At 40.8% G+C, this 14,991-nt stretch overlaps 1 protein-coding gene across 1 annotated transcript; it reads left to right on the top strand.

The window, feature by feature from the left end:
• Positions 1-1,182: 1,182 nt before the first annotated feature.
• ATG13 (autophagy related 13) lies at positions 1,183-14,696 on the top strand (the record flags this gene model as incomplete). Its single annotated transcript, XM_010078299.1, has 16 exons — positions 1,183-1,251; positions 2,093-2,173; positions 2,824-2,943; positions 3,385-3,431; positions 3,984-4,124; positions 5,206-5,246; positions 5,786-5,882; positions 6,232-6,330; positions 7,071-7,161; positions 9,525-9,623; positions 10,288-10,398; positions 11,480-11,613; positions 12,797-12,914; positions 13,615-13,692; positions 13,999-14,115; positions 14,568-14,696. Coding segments are annotated over exons 1-16 (1,572 nt in total), but the record flags the coding sequence as incomplete, so codon positions are not given.
• Between the last annotated feature and the right edge of the window lie 295 nt (positions 14,697-14,991).

Raw genomic sequence — 14,991 nt, 5'->3', positions numbered from 1 at the left:
TCCTGCTGAGTTTTAATTTGCATAAATAGTGTACCTTGCTCTAAGTCCAGTCTTTGCTTAAAGATTGAACACGGAATAGAGTAACCCTGTGCACAGCAGCTACTCGTGCTCACTGACCTTAGCCCGCCAACATTTCTGTGATGAGCAGCGCCTTCCGTAAATACGTGATGTTTGACAAGCTGCTTCAGGCTGATTAGCTGTCTCAAAACACAAATAGCAACAGGAATTAAGAGTGAATTAATACTTTGAAGGCTTATGAGCAAAAAGTACAATGAATGCTGCTAATTAAGGCATTCCTCCCCACGTTCTCTATATGATTATTAACTTACACATGAAGAAACTGAGACAGGAATCCTGTGATTTATCCCAGGCCACATGAGATGGTGGTGGTAGAAATCTGATTAGTGCCTTGGCCTGCCTCGCATCAGGCACTGTGCGAGTTCATCGTATTGCTAGAAACAATCGTATTTTGAAAAACAAGGCAGTGTGAATCTGGGACCTAAGTATTTGTTGTCAGAACTTTCAACAGAGAATTTTGGTCTATCCCTTGGCAAAAGGGTGTCTTTTCAGTTGGTTGTAGCTAAATTTGGAGCTATGCAGGTTTACTGCAGGTACTATTTGTTGGAAGTAAAGCAGTGGTGTAGCCCATTCACCCATTCAGTGTATTCTATAGATTTCAATATCTGCTGAAATACCACAGGAATACTCTTTTTAGAATTTCAGACTCAAGAAAACAATTTGACTTGGTTTTGACCAGTGCTGATAACTGAAGATAGATTATTTCTGAAGCAGAGATTGCCATGTCTGATGGATAGCATGGTATAGAATCCAGTCAGTGTGGTGTTGGGATGCTTTGGGGTTTTTTTGTGGGGTTTTTTTTTTTTTAATTAAGCTAGCAAAATCGGACAGCTTGTACTCAGTTTTAATTGTGACTCCCTTTTTGTTTATTTTCTAGCATCTTTTGCACTGACCAGATAAGCTATTCACATGCGTTCATACCTCACACCCACCCCCCAAAGTTCCTAGCACGTTAGGATTTTGACAGGCAGAGGGCTTTGGTCCTTATCACTTGTTCTGAGGTGGCCTTTAATGGCAAAATATTTTGAAATCTTAAATCCAAATAGAAAGCTGAAGGAAGACTTCTTTCCCATACCTGTGCTATATTTCAGATTGCCATATGCAATGGACACTGATCTCAGTTCCCAGGACAGGAAGGACCTGGACAAGTTCATCAAGTTTTTTGCTTTAAAGGTAACTTTTTCTCCTGTGGGAAATTTGTCTCTTCTTTCCTGTTTAAGAAAAGCTATACTTGGTGTGGCTAGAGTAACAAGGCTGAGGTTTGTGGGGTTTTTTTTGTTTTTGCTAAAGACCCAAGCAAGAAAAGCTGATGTCAACTTTAGGAGATCCTTTGAATAACTAGAAAAACATATTTTCCCCTTTTTCTACCTTCAAATCCTCTTCCTTCCCCACAAGCATCCTGCTGTAGAATCATTTACAGGCACTTCATACCTCTGTCAGCTTTGGGCTCCTATCAGCACATCTAACCATCCAGCTGTTAGGTAGTATCTTCTGTTGGACTCCACTCTTTCTTTTCAGCCTATCTAAATTTTTATATTGCATCCAAAAGCAATAATAGCAGAATGTTCTTTTGAATTACTTTGATATGCAATTATAAAATTTGGCGACCCTTGGTACATAGATGCAAGCAGATACTCCCAACAATGGCTGCATTATCAATGTACAGATTCACTTGACTTTCGTTTATGTGTCCAGGTTCAGGATACAGTTGTAAATTTTGTTTCAGTATTACTGAAAATTGCAACTCCTGATCACAAAATTGACTTAGTCACCTCACATTATTACAGAGAAAAATCAGCCTACAATGATTTTCTGTCTGAAATACATTTACCTGTTATATGTAATAATTTAAATTGATGAGACCTGAAGATTAGTGTAGCAAACTCTACTTCCCTACATACTGGTCAGCCCTTTAATTTTTTTTTTTCCCTTGGAATTTGTCTAGCTCAGGTTCTGAACTGAGGACTTGGCTGAGCTCAGAACATGAGTATGTATCTTTTTCTTTCTATTCCAGACGGTACAAGTAATTGTCCAGGCCCGACTTGGAGAGAAAATCTGTACCCGATCATCATCGTCCCCAACAGGCTCTGACTGGGTAAAGTCATGTTTTTTTAAAGCAACTTCATAACTGTTGGGGTTTTTTTTTTTGTGTGTGTGTTGAGAACACAATGCAGTTGTTACAGTCTTGTACAGACAATAATAATTATTCATAGAATAACTACTATATTCAACATGTTCGTTGGTGGTGTGGTTTTTTTGTTGTTCACACTCAGCATGTCACTCTAGGCTCTTAAGGGCTGATTAGAGAAGAGATAAATGGTACCTCTCAGCAAGTCCTGCCAGCTAAGGTACATTTCCAAGATCTGCTGGGGGTGGGGTGATGAGTTCTTTTCTGACAGAAGCTTGTAAGGACAAACCGTGCAGTTCAGGACTTTGTAGTAATGGGCTTTATTAAAATTGAAGAGACTTAGTATACTCTGTGGATGAAGACAGGACTCAAGCGAGGGGAAAATTATTATGTTATTTTTATGGCAGGATCAAGAAAAATGTTTGAATTAGCAGCCAAGGAAATGTTTGCAAATATGAAAAGCCTAAGCCCGTCTGGGAATTTTCTGTTTCATATTTCAGTGGACAGTGACCTAGTATGTTATATATGGGTCCATCAATCTGTCTGCAGTATATCATTAGGCAGTTTTTCAAAGAATAAAAATAATAATAAAAATGGAATAATCTTTCATTCTGCAGTTCAATTTGGCAATCAAAGATATACCAGAGGTTACTCATGAAGCAAAGAAAGCCCTGGCAGGACAACTACCCGCTGTTGGACGGTCTATGTGTGTGGAGATTTCTCTCAAAACCTCAGAGGTGAGAGCTGAGTCAAAGTAGATGCCATTTTTTTTTACTTGAGTCTTAAGTCACCTACCAGAGCTCTTGCCCTTTAGTCCAAGACAATGTGAATATATCTTAATTTCTGAAGTTAGGTAGTATGCTAGTGAAAATAAATATATTGTTTAACAGAAGCAATTCACTGCAAATACCTGAGGCCAAACACACAAATGATAGAGCAGCACAGTTTAGTTTCCTACCCTATGAAGAACTTAACCATTCTGAGGACTTACTCCCTCAGGTGATCTAATTGTGCAGTGACACTTCCAGTATACCTTTTTCTACTGTTGCACTACAAGAAAGTGAGAGCCAGGAGAAGCATCTTCATTGGGAAGTGTGGCTGGTGCTGATCATTAATGAGATGTGAAAAGGTTTGTGTTCTGAAATGAGCCTTTTTTTGCCATCCTTTTTGTGATCCAGGGGGACTCCATGGAGCTGGAAATCTGGTGTCTAGAAATGAATGAAAAGTAAGTGCATTCTTCACACTTTCTTTGTGTGTATTTGTTTTAGCTAATGAAATGGGGAAGCGTGCTCCATCCAAGGTGATGAATGAGCACATATTGGCTGCATGGCCTGCAAGTCTTCAGAGGGAAGTCCCCTCTTTGTCTAGTGCAGCAAACTATTTAATATTGGTGTCAAGAAAAACAACTAGTAATTTTATTCCTTCTTCATTCTTCCATTACAACTACTATGCTTCCTCAGATACAAGAATTCATATATGCAGTAGCAACAAATGTTTTTAATACTGAAAAGATGTTTCTGTCCAGTAGAAGGCTCCATGGCATTTTTCAGCAATTACTTCTACAATGGGTGACTAGATTGAAGTAGGACTCTTAACTGGTTGGTCAGTAACAGGTAGCCACACCACAGCTTTCTTTTATCATTTTGGCAGTAAAACTGACATTAAACAATTGGCCCAGACTAATTTTTATTTTTAAAAATGTTTAAAAACCTAAACAAACAAAACCAAACAACTTAGTTGGGAACAGAAGACTAATTTTTTCCTTTGTGTTCTATAGGTGTGACAAAGAAATCAAAGTTTCATACACCGTATACAACAGGCTGTCTCTACTGCTGAAGTCTTTGCTTGCTATAACCAGGGTAACTCCAGCCTACAGACTCTCAAGGAAACAAGGCCATGAATATGTAATACTGTACAGGTAAAGCAGAATATGAAATTTCCCATTTGAAATACAGACAGCAGACACTCTAGATTTGCACAGTACAACTGCAAATGTGGTAAAAAGGGATGAGTGATAATAAATTCAAATTATTTGTATTTAACTACTATGGATCAGTGACAGAAGAGACCTTTGGGCTATACATCACTTTACAGCCTCCATCTGAGCCATTGAAAGAAAAAGTAAGCACAGGCTGTGAAGTATTGTTGTTTGCCTACCATGTTGAGAAGAGTACAAATATTCTACATGCGAGCCATGCTTAAATTTCTTATTAGCATCCAGTTGTTTAGTGTCTGGTCTGTATTTGATAGATGCCTATGTTGCACATAACTGCAGTGCATGCTTTTGCAGTATAGATTCAGACTCTCCTGCTATTCCATTTTAAAGATGCACCCTCAGCTCTACTTCCTGTAGTCCTTGCAGTTTATCATCCCACTAGTGAGTTCAACTCTGCTTAGCCTGTGAGATTGACTGGTTTGTGGTTCATGGTTATCACTTTCCAGTCTTCATTTCTGGCTTTGAGAAAAGTCTTTGACGTGTTTGCATAGCTAATTTAGATTATTCTAAATCTCAGGTTTGTTACCATTTGCACAGCTAAGAACTTAAAAAGTAACCCCAGCCATTTCTTCATTTTTGCCTCCATTCCTGATGTGGCATACACTTAAGGGCAGGTTTCTACAGAATGGTTAATCTTTTATATTGTGTGATGAGTATCAGCTTTTAGGCTAAAACCTGTCCATTAAGTTTATATCACTTCACATTTTTTGCTCTGAACTGTAGACTTGCCACAGAGGCTTAAAAACTTTTAAGAGAAATTTCTGATTAGACTACCATTTTCTCTTCCTTTTTCTTTTTTCGCAACATGTCTTCCTCTGAAGTAGCTGGAAGACATTTTGAGATGGGCATTCTAGCCACTTCTCATGGTTTGTTTTTTTTTTTTCTCTAAAGAGGAAAAGTAGTTCCAGCCTTTCAACTCATAAAAATTAAATAAGGAATAAAGATATGTATAGCATTATGTCCCAAATGGACCTAATACCTTTTCTTTTTACTTTTCCTGCAGGATATATTTTGGTGAAGTACAACTGAGTGGCTTGGGAGAAGGTATGATTTAAGCAACACACAAAATCTAGAGCAGAACTATTTTCCATACTGGCTTAGCCACTTATTATTGTTCCTAAGTGCCATAAGGAAAATTAAGTCTGAGGTTTACATATGCTTTTTATCTGGATCTGCCAGTGAAGGGTTGTGTCATAAGGTGACAAGTACAATGGTGGTACTTTAACAAATTCTAGGGTGATTGCCATTTTGACTCTAGTGATCTAGAACTGAAATAAGAATATGGACATATGTTGATAAGGGGCAGGACTGGTAAACAAGATCATGATCTACTCAAAAACAAGAAGTCCTTCAGAGCAATATTTTAGACCAAGATAGGAAGCAACATCCGAAGTCTTTAGATGAATCCTACCAGCAAGGTAACCTAGCGCTGCTGTTTTGTTATGGGTTCTATATGCGTCTTTGGAGTTTAGATGGCAAGGGATAACAGAAACACTATAGAAATGTGATAATGTAACCTCAGAATAGAAAGGTACAGAACATAAATAATCAGTGAAACTGATAAACATTCCTTAACCTTATAGGTTTCCAGACAGTCCGTGTTGGGACAGTGGGTACCCCAGTGGGCACCATCACTTTGTCTTGTGCCTACAGAATCAACCTCGCTTTCATGTCAACCAGGTGAGAAAATGTGATCATGCCAGAAATTGTTTTACAATAATGTACTATTAAACCCCTCATATTATGAGCCCCTATATCTTTCCCTTCTGCTTATCCTTTCCTGATGAGATTCTCCTTCATGGAGAATATTCTCTCTCATGCTTAAGTCTTGCAGCAAGGGGAATATTTGGGCAGCCCCAAGCCAGACTCTAGAACTCCAAATTGTTGATGCATGCTTGGAGTTGCAGGGCTGAATTGTAACGATGCTCTGGTCCCATGAACAGACACAAGGGTTTTCTGTAAGAGCACCATGAAATCGGATGAGAATAGAAAGAAAAAGCTAATAACACCATTGCTTGTTGCCTTGCAGGCAGTTTGAGAGGACCCCTCCTATCATGGGGATTATCATTGATCACTTTGTGGACCGTCCCTATCCCAGCTCTTCACCCATGCATCCCTGCAATTACAGGTGAGGAACTACTGAGTTGAAGTCATGGGCCATGGTAAAGGCATCAGTTATGCCCAAATACAGAGCCTTTTCCACTGTTAGCTGACTGCATGGGAATGGAGACTGGAGGATTAGTGTCAATCATATTGACATGGTTGAGCATATGAGGAAGGATGACATCTTTCTCCTCACATCTAAGTGACTGAGTGTAGCAAGCCCCAGTATTTTCTCAAATTCCTTACAGAAGCACTTAGACACAAAGGATGTTTAATCTAGGTTGTCTTTGGGAATTTGAAAGTGTAACAGTTAACCCTCTATAGAGCTATGTGTCCAGAGGAATGCATCTCCAGATATTTCCCCAGGGGAGAGATCAGAGTTTAATTTCTGTTTGTAGATCAGAGGTGTGTCTTCTCTAAAATGCATGTGATGACACTCAGGTTGGGACCAGTGGTATTGTTTGACAGTGTTTTTTTTAAACACCAAAGCCAGTAGCATTAGCTGGTATAACAAAACCTTTAGTTAAAAAAACAGAGGAAAGTGTTGTTGCGATTTGGGGGTAGAAGAGGAGCGCCTGGAGAAAATTCAGGTTTTCATACCTTGTTTTCCTCAGTTCTGCCAAGTAGACGAGAGCCTTTCATAACTCTTCTTTCAACTCCACCCAAATACTCTCAACCTTCCCTGCAGTATTGGTCCCAGTGTGTTTTACTATTTATTTAAGGAACATTTCCAGTTAGAAAGCTTTACTTTTCTTGCTGCTTTAGAGCTGGTGAGGACAATGCTGCAGTATACCCCTCAGTAGAAGATTCCCAAGAAGTGTGTACCACGTCTTTTTCCACCTCTCCTCCATCTCAGGTAATATTAACCAGGCTCTTTTTACTCCTAGATAGAACAATCCCTGTTAGGGTAGTGTGCGGCCTCCTGCTGCTCATTAAAATTTAATGCGTGGGTTATTTATATTGTTACACTCTGACTAAAACCTAGTTAGAAACTAATGTCAACAAAATGCTAGGAGACTAGGACTGAATTACTCAAAGATTCAAAGAGCCTACTCCTGTAGCTGGGCTGAGATGTGCTTGCAGAGGATAGCAGTGTACTTATGCATTCACATACGGTACTGCAAGAAGAGGAATTCAGAGATGGATGCCAGGTAGCGTAAGTAGAGGTAACAGATTGACACTAAAAGAGAAACACTGGAATACCAGGAAAATGCTTATAGCACAGTCATATTTTCTGCATTGCAGAATGGAAAAGCAGGAAAAAGACAAAAGCCGTATTTGTTGAACCATCTAGATGGTGAAGCAGGAATAAGTATCTGCAAACAAATTGGGTCACAGTATTGAACTAGGGACTTAATACTCTGTGCTTCCATCTACCCAGGCAAATTTAAGTTTCAATGTTAAAATAAACAGATCATTTCCTTCTGAATATCAAAAAAACAAACTTGCAATTCCTTCATCTTTTACTGTCCTTATATATTTGACTCCACAATTTTGTATTTTGAAGACTTGTCCAGATTTGCAGCTGTCCTATAGCTTTAAATATTCAGGAATGTCCTGTCTTGTTGTCCAGCCAAGCAGATAGCTCTATTGATCTTTAAAGACAATCTAAAGACTCTAAATCCCTTTTGCTGTCAATGTAAAACATAAAATGAAATATAATTGGAATGCTGTTCCAAACTGAAAGAATTTGCTATGGGTCTTCCCACTGCCTCAGAGGAACTAGTATGACTGGTTAAGTAGAATGTATTCTGCTGTGTGAATAAGCTAGAAATGAGCTTTTCTTAGGAAGCATTTTTGTGCCCAGTGGATTTTGGGTGACAGGACATCAGGCAATGTTGAACTAATCAGCCCAGCACTCATGGTAAGTCTGATGGAATAAAGCTTTTCTTATTCTGCAGTGCACAGCTCAGGACATGAGTTTGTGGCCAAGTTGTGTCCTGCCTTTTCACAAAATGGGTTAAATGCAAAAAGTTTCATAAGGAAATTTCCATTGGCTTGCTCATGCCAGTGTTACTTAACAGCCGTAGTGTATGAAAATACATTGAAGTTGACATTTCCCCAGGGGACATGAAGCTTTGCTGTCACTGAGGGGAAAAGCTTTATGAAACCAGATGAACCTTGAGGATTCACATTAAGTATGAGCCTACATTCTTGCTTTTCCTGTGGCCCATAGTTGCCATATGCTGTGCACTTATTTATGAAGTAACTGCCAGTCTTTGTTACCACAGTTCAAATTGTAAGGCTGTCTTGGCAGAGTGGTCTCTAAAGTAAATTAGAATGGGGGGAAGGGAGGGGGGGGAAAAGTTTTCTTTCTCCAGCTTTCTATATACAACTTAATGTGTAGGAAAATATCATGAACTGTGTGGTTCTGTAGGCAAATTCTCCAAATGTCTGCCTGCCTTCTCAGTAGAAATGAGGCCTAACCTGCCTGATATAAAGGAATAGGTGTTAATTGCTCCCCATGAGCTTGCACAGCACATCTGTGTGTTGTGGAGTAGCCCAAAACTCAGAAGAAAGTCTGACCATAGGTAACACCCAGAAATCAAGGTTTCCTAAAACTGTTGGTAGGAGAATGACTGGGAGAAGGTATGGGACTGAAGCAAGTTTGGATTGCTGTTCTTGCATTAGTACCCTCTGTGAGACAGGGTTTACTTCTGGAGCATCACTCCTGTTGACAGAGTTCTCTTCACCTCAGTGTGTTTGAATGGCACCTTATTCTGGGTCCTTTATTCTAAGGGCAAAGCACAGACCTGCCAAGATATGATCCCTCAGAATGCTGGAGGATTAAGAGTATGGATGGACAGTATTGAAATACATATAATTTGTACATTCTGGAAAAAAAATTCCTCTTGGCTTTTTCTGGCATCCCCTCAGCCTTCTCCTTGCTAATTGGCTGGTACCAATTCTAATTAGCTGTGGAACAGAGTCTCTGGCAGTTACTTTCTGTCAGTGGTCACTGGAACCTAAAGTATTACTTGTGTTGAGTGGTTCACTGAGATTGGAAAACAGTCTGTTCTTTACAAAATAAATGTGCTGAGTACTGAGACTTCTGCTCTAGTGTAGGTGTGGCTGCTGCAGCCCAAACCTCTTCACTAGCATTCAGTTCATCCAACTCTTTATAGTTCTCCTCTGAAGTCCTTCTCTCTCTTTCTCTCTCCCCCTCTCTCACTCTCTCTTTTTTCCTTGTTTCCTCTGTGTGTATGTCTCTGTGCACAGTGTGTTTTTACTGTCACAAAGGCACATTTTCAGACCCCTCCTCCTGTGGTGACGGACACCTTGAAGGTCCCAGTGATGGGACTGGCCTTTTCACATCAAGTGAGTTGTCAACAGAATATGCTATACATGGCCAGATAAAGATCCGGCCTGACAGAGCAAATACAGGAAAGTACAAATTTAACAGTGTGGAATGTTGTGCATGGGAAAGGCTGGTGAACCCAAAATGGGCCAGGCACATTATTGAGACCGGCTGCTTAAATGCCTTTGCAAGTGAAGGTCTCCCAAAGACAGAACAAGCTCCCCTAAATAAAAAACAGCTGTTGCAAGGATTGTTAGTGAAAGACAAGTAGCACTGCATATTGCTCAGTGTTTTCTCTTAATAGCTGCTATCCTTAGAACCTGCACAGCCATTAGTGCTCCATTCAGCTTAACTAGCCCCATGTGAATAAAAGTGCTGTTCATCATTCAGACCCCTGTAAATGATGACAGCATTGGTGCTGCTGAAGTGTCACACACAGAGCTCTGACTTAGACTTAGGCTCAGACTTAGTCCCCTGCAATAAGAACTTTTTAGAGTAATAACCTTCACTATTAATTCCAATGAAAACCTAGCATCCTTCTGCCAGCCTGAAATACTGTGCTGTGCCTCTGACTTTCGCTGTTCCTTCTTCAGTGACTGATGATTATTCAGACTGTGGGGCATTCTCCTTCCCCTTCCTCTCTCCTCTCCCTTTGCCCTTCTTGTTTTTTCTCTTCTTTCTTAGCTTTCCAGCTCTCGTCTTTCCTATCAGCCTGCTGCCCTGGGAGTTGGATCAGCTGACATGGGGTATCCTGTGCTCTTTGCTGGTGGCTTGAACGCTGCACACCCCCACCAGGTACTTGTAGAGGGTAGAACAAGCATGGCTGGTGTTGCGACCATTTGTGTCACTTGCACATCTGAGAGAGGCCTTGAAACTAGTGCATGCGTTGGTATCCTGTCTTTCAGGAGTGAAAAGAGTGTAAAGGATATATATAGAAAGCACAACTTCCACAGGAGCTGGGAATTGGCTCCTCAACATCCCCAACTTTACTGGGGTAGGGATCACATGGAAACACTACACCAAGAGAACAGGCACCAGACCTGTTTGCCTGCACCAGCATGTCACCAGTTCCAAACATCGGCTGTCTTACAGAACTGCTGCCCAGCACTGTAGCCTAGACATAGGATATACACTGACAGTCATATCGTCATCTTTGCACCCATTCATCAGACAGATAAGCAAAGCTGACTGAAGTCTTTTTCTGCCTGTGATGTTGCTGCTACACAAAGTTTTGCTGACGCAGTGATGGTAAAATAGAATAGACTATTTCAGTTGGAAGGGACCTACCACAATCATCTAGTCCAACTGCCTGGCTGAGTCAGGGCTGACCTAGATAAAGCATGTTATTAAGGGCATTGTCCAAACACTGACAGGCTTGGGGCAACAACCATCTCTCCAGGGAGCCTGTTCTCGTGTTTGACTACCCTCTTGGTAAAGAAATGCTTCCTAACATCTTGTTTAAACGTACCCTGGTGCAGCTTTAAACCATTCCCACACATGTTATCACTGGGTACCAAGGAGAAGATATCAGCACCTCCCTCCCCACTTTCCCTCCTGAGAAATCTGTAGAGAGCAATGAGGTTGTAGCAAGAGGACATGATTTTTTTTTTCCTTTGTCTCCTTGAAGCAGAGAACCTATGGCTAGAGAACTCTGCAGTCATAAAGTGGAGAGGAATGGAGTAAAAAAAAAAAAAGAGTTTGCATTGTGGTGGTCACCTTCTACTTGTCACCTCTTTTAGCTGCATGGGGGCTAGAGCCCAGTCACATGCCAAAAACCCCACAACTTAGTTGCAACGTGATGGAATCTGCTCTATATTGCACTGTGGTGTTGGCCTGATTTTGAGATCTCTAATTTGACTGTTCCTTTCCATCTCAGTTGATTGGTCCAGGCAAAGAGGGGGGAGTTCCCCCAACTCCTAGCCAGCCAGCACATGGCACTCAAGCTGACCAAGAGAGGATGTGCACCCCACTGGATGGAGTCCACTACTCAGCTGCTACTCCTTCTAGTAGGTAGGTTGGTTTTAGATGATCCACCACTTGTGATAGCCCATTTGTAATCCTGTAAAATTTTGGTTTCCCCTTTTTATCTATTGTTTGTAGCACAGATACTGTCTTTCCATCCCCAAAAACAACTAGCAGCTTTCTCTGATTGGGGCTTTTTCAGCCTTTCTCCAAACAATGATCTTGCCCATCTACTTACACCTGCTAGTCACTGTAACATCTTTGCAACTTCTGTTATGTCGACTTTACTATCAATTTTATCTTATTTTAATCTGTTTTTGCTGACTGTAAAACAACAAGATGAAGTAAGTTCACAAGTGAGTCTTGAATTCTCCAGAGACTTAATGTGAATTGTTACCAAAACCAGTTGTAGTTTCTGCTAATCTGTTCACTGGCTTAGTAAGAAACTTGATGCACAGAGTTACTTGAAAGGAAACAATGCAACCTCAAATTGTCCTAAATCACCTCCCTCTGAGCTAATTAAATCCTTCTTTTTTTTTTTGTCACCACATTTATTTCTCATTAAGTCTCTCTTGGGGTCACGTAATTCTAAGTCAAATATCTTAAGCAGACATATTGCTATGAGGACACCAAAAATCATAGTTTCATGAGCAGTTTCCTGGGTATGCTATCTAAGTAGTCCTCTTGCCAGAAGACTCAACCTTTTTTCTTTTGTTTTAAAGTTCTGGATACTTATATGAAAAAAAAACAGCTCCTAGAAATAACTAGTAGTCATGCAGTGAATTAATCATACTGGCAGTGGCTGTTGTGATGTATGAGACTGCTACCTTTGTGACCTGAGTGACAGATGCAATTCTAGTTCTTGTCCTTACCTGTGACAACTGTATTACTGAAAAAAATAATAGTGATAAACAGGAATTGCTGTGAACATGAACATTCTGAAGTTAAAAGTCCATTTCCAAAAAGAAAAGCCTATTTCAGTTGGCATCAGCTTTTCATTCAACTAAGTAGTTTTCATCCAGCTTTAAACAAAAATCTCATTCCACAAGTGTCCCACTCCTCTTTTGTGTTCATGACTGAGGAGGAAGGTGTGGTATGAGGACAGATGTTTCTGTTGTACTTCTTCCAATACTAGAAGTAAACCCAGAAAAATGAAGGAGTCTTGTAAAGTACATGATTTGTCTATATTGTTTGTGCCCCAAGTAACTAATTAGTCTATTTTCCTCCCCAGCGAGGACACAGAAACAGTATCAAACAGCAGTGAAGGGAAGTGTAGCTCCCCACATGACCTTTTGGAGACCATCTTTATCCGGAAGGTGGGAGCTTTTGTCAACAAACCCGTTAACCAGGTAACTAGCAGATCTTATCATAGCACCATAATACCCTGCTTCTCACATCTGTTCCTACACAAAGGAGCAAAAAGCACGTGAACAAGCAACCTGGAGACTCAGAGTGCATAGTCCTGCTTGCTGCATTTCCCTACAGCATCTTGTCAGAGGCTTGTTTTCATAAAATGCTTTTGGGATGTGACAGCCACTGAATTTGCCCCACTTTGCCAACACCCTGTTTGGATATAGAAGACTTGATACTCTGCTTAGGTCTTACAATAATCTGCCACTACCACAGGTTCATGAAGGTGGCAAGCCTCCCTTCCTTGAAGGGACGTTCAGTAGACCAATCCATCACTAGTAAGTAAGTATTTTAAGCTCAACTAGGGCAGCTTAGAGATCTGCCCAGTTCCTAGGGCTGTTTTTTTAGGCTTTTTGGATGGATGAAGAAGAATTTTTTGAATTTGTAGTAGTTTGTTAATCTTTGCCTATATTACACAAGATGTATATAAGCAATTCCACCTCAGGGTATGTGTCTGCATTAGGTCAGCTGAGGCCAATCTCCCTTTTATGCCTTTTAAATGAGGTTATCAGCCTCCTACCTAACTGCTGATGTGATCTTAGGCAATTTTTAGCAGGCCTAACAAAGACTTTAAATATCCTTTTCTGTGCTGGGTAAGCAGAGCATCTTAGTGAAATTCTGTTTGCTGAATCTCCTCAGGTGACCATGGCCAACTTAGACATTCCTTTTGCCATGTTTGCTCCCAAGAATGTTGAGCTGGAAGATAACGACCCCATGGTAAGCCTCTTCCAGAGGTATAATATGTGCCTTCACAGCATCCCTTATGCAACATCCATGCTATTCCCTACCTTGAATACACTTTGTTTTTTGAATAAAGAACTAGTTATTCAGATTTGTTTGGTTTCAAGAAATCTCCTGTGTTGAGTTTTGGGCTCTCTAGACATGCAGATAACAGTATGTGTTCACTGCCACTGCCCCCTGTGTTTATTATCCAACCTCCTAACTGCCCCTAGACTGTCAAAATACACAGACAGACAGATATAATCGTAAGATCTGTACTCACCATCTTTGATTTCTTGGCAGGTCAATCCTCCTGACTCCCCAGAAACTGAATCTCCTCTACAAGGCAGCTTACGCTCAGATGGCTCCAGTGGCAGCAGCACAGGGAACACCCATGATGACTTTGTTATGATTGACTTTGTAAGTGTCCTCATCAGTGCTGTCACCTGCATCTTAGATGGGCTTCAGGTGCTGATACAATAGCAAAGGATGTAAGAGTAGTTTTCAATGGGGGTGGAAAAGACCCATGACTCTCAGCTCCAAACTAGAGCTTGACAGTCCCAAAACTGCAAAGACACTACTACTCAGAACCAATAGCTACAAATGAAATACTCTTTCAGTTCCCTACCAACACCTGGGCTTGGCATCCTCTCTAATCCTTAAAGGAGCCAGATTCCAAGGAAACGCTCTCTTCCAGTGCTTAGACAAGCACAGATCATGGCTGTTCTTCAGTTATTTAATCTGCATTATTGCAGCAACAGTTGTAATGCCAAGATGTTTACTGAGAGCAGGTAATAATTTTACCTGAGATTATGGAAAAAGGGAAGCCAGCGTCTTTGAATGGGAATTAACAGCAGTATCTTTGATTCTAGAAACCAGCATTTTCAAAAGATGACATTCTTCCAATGGACCTGGGGACGTTTTACCGTGAGTTTCAGAACCCCCCTCAACTCAGCAGCCTCTCCATTGACATTGGAGCACAGTCCATGGCAGAGGATTTGGTATGGAACCCTGAAATTCCTGTTTGTGGGAATTTTATGTACTTTGTAAAGGTCTCTCTATTTCTAGTTTGAAAAAAAGTCTTATCTTCATAGAATAGTTTGGGTTGGAAGGGACCTGTAAAGGTCATCTAGTCCAACCCCCTTGCAATGAGCAGGGACATCTTCAACTAGATCAGGTTGCCCAGAGCCCCCGTCCAACCTGCCCTTGAATGTTTCCAGGGATGGGGCATCTACCACCTCTTTGGGCAACTTGTGCCAGTGTTTCGCCACCTTCATCATAAAAAATTTCTTCCTT

The sequence above is a fragment of the Pterocles gutturalis genome, unplaced genomic scaffold, assembly GCF_000699245.1.
Source record: "Pterocles gutturalis isolate BGI_N339 unplaced genomic scaffold, ASM69924v1 scaffold44288, whole genome shotgun sequence".
Lineage (NCBI taxonomy): Eukaryota > Metazoa > Chordata > Aves > Pterocliformes > Pteroclidae > Pterocles > Pterocles gutturalis.
Note: the sequence above shows the minus strand (reverse complement) of the source record. Positions and strands in the feature narration are given on the sequence as shown.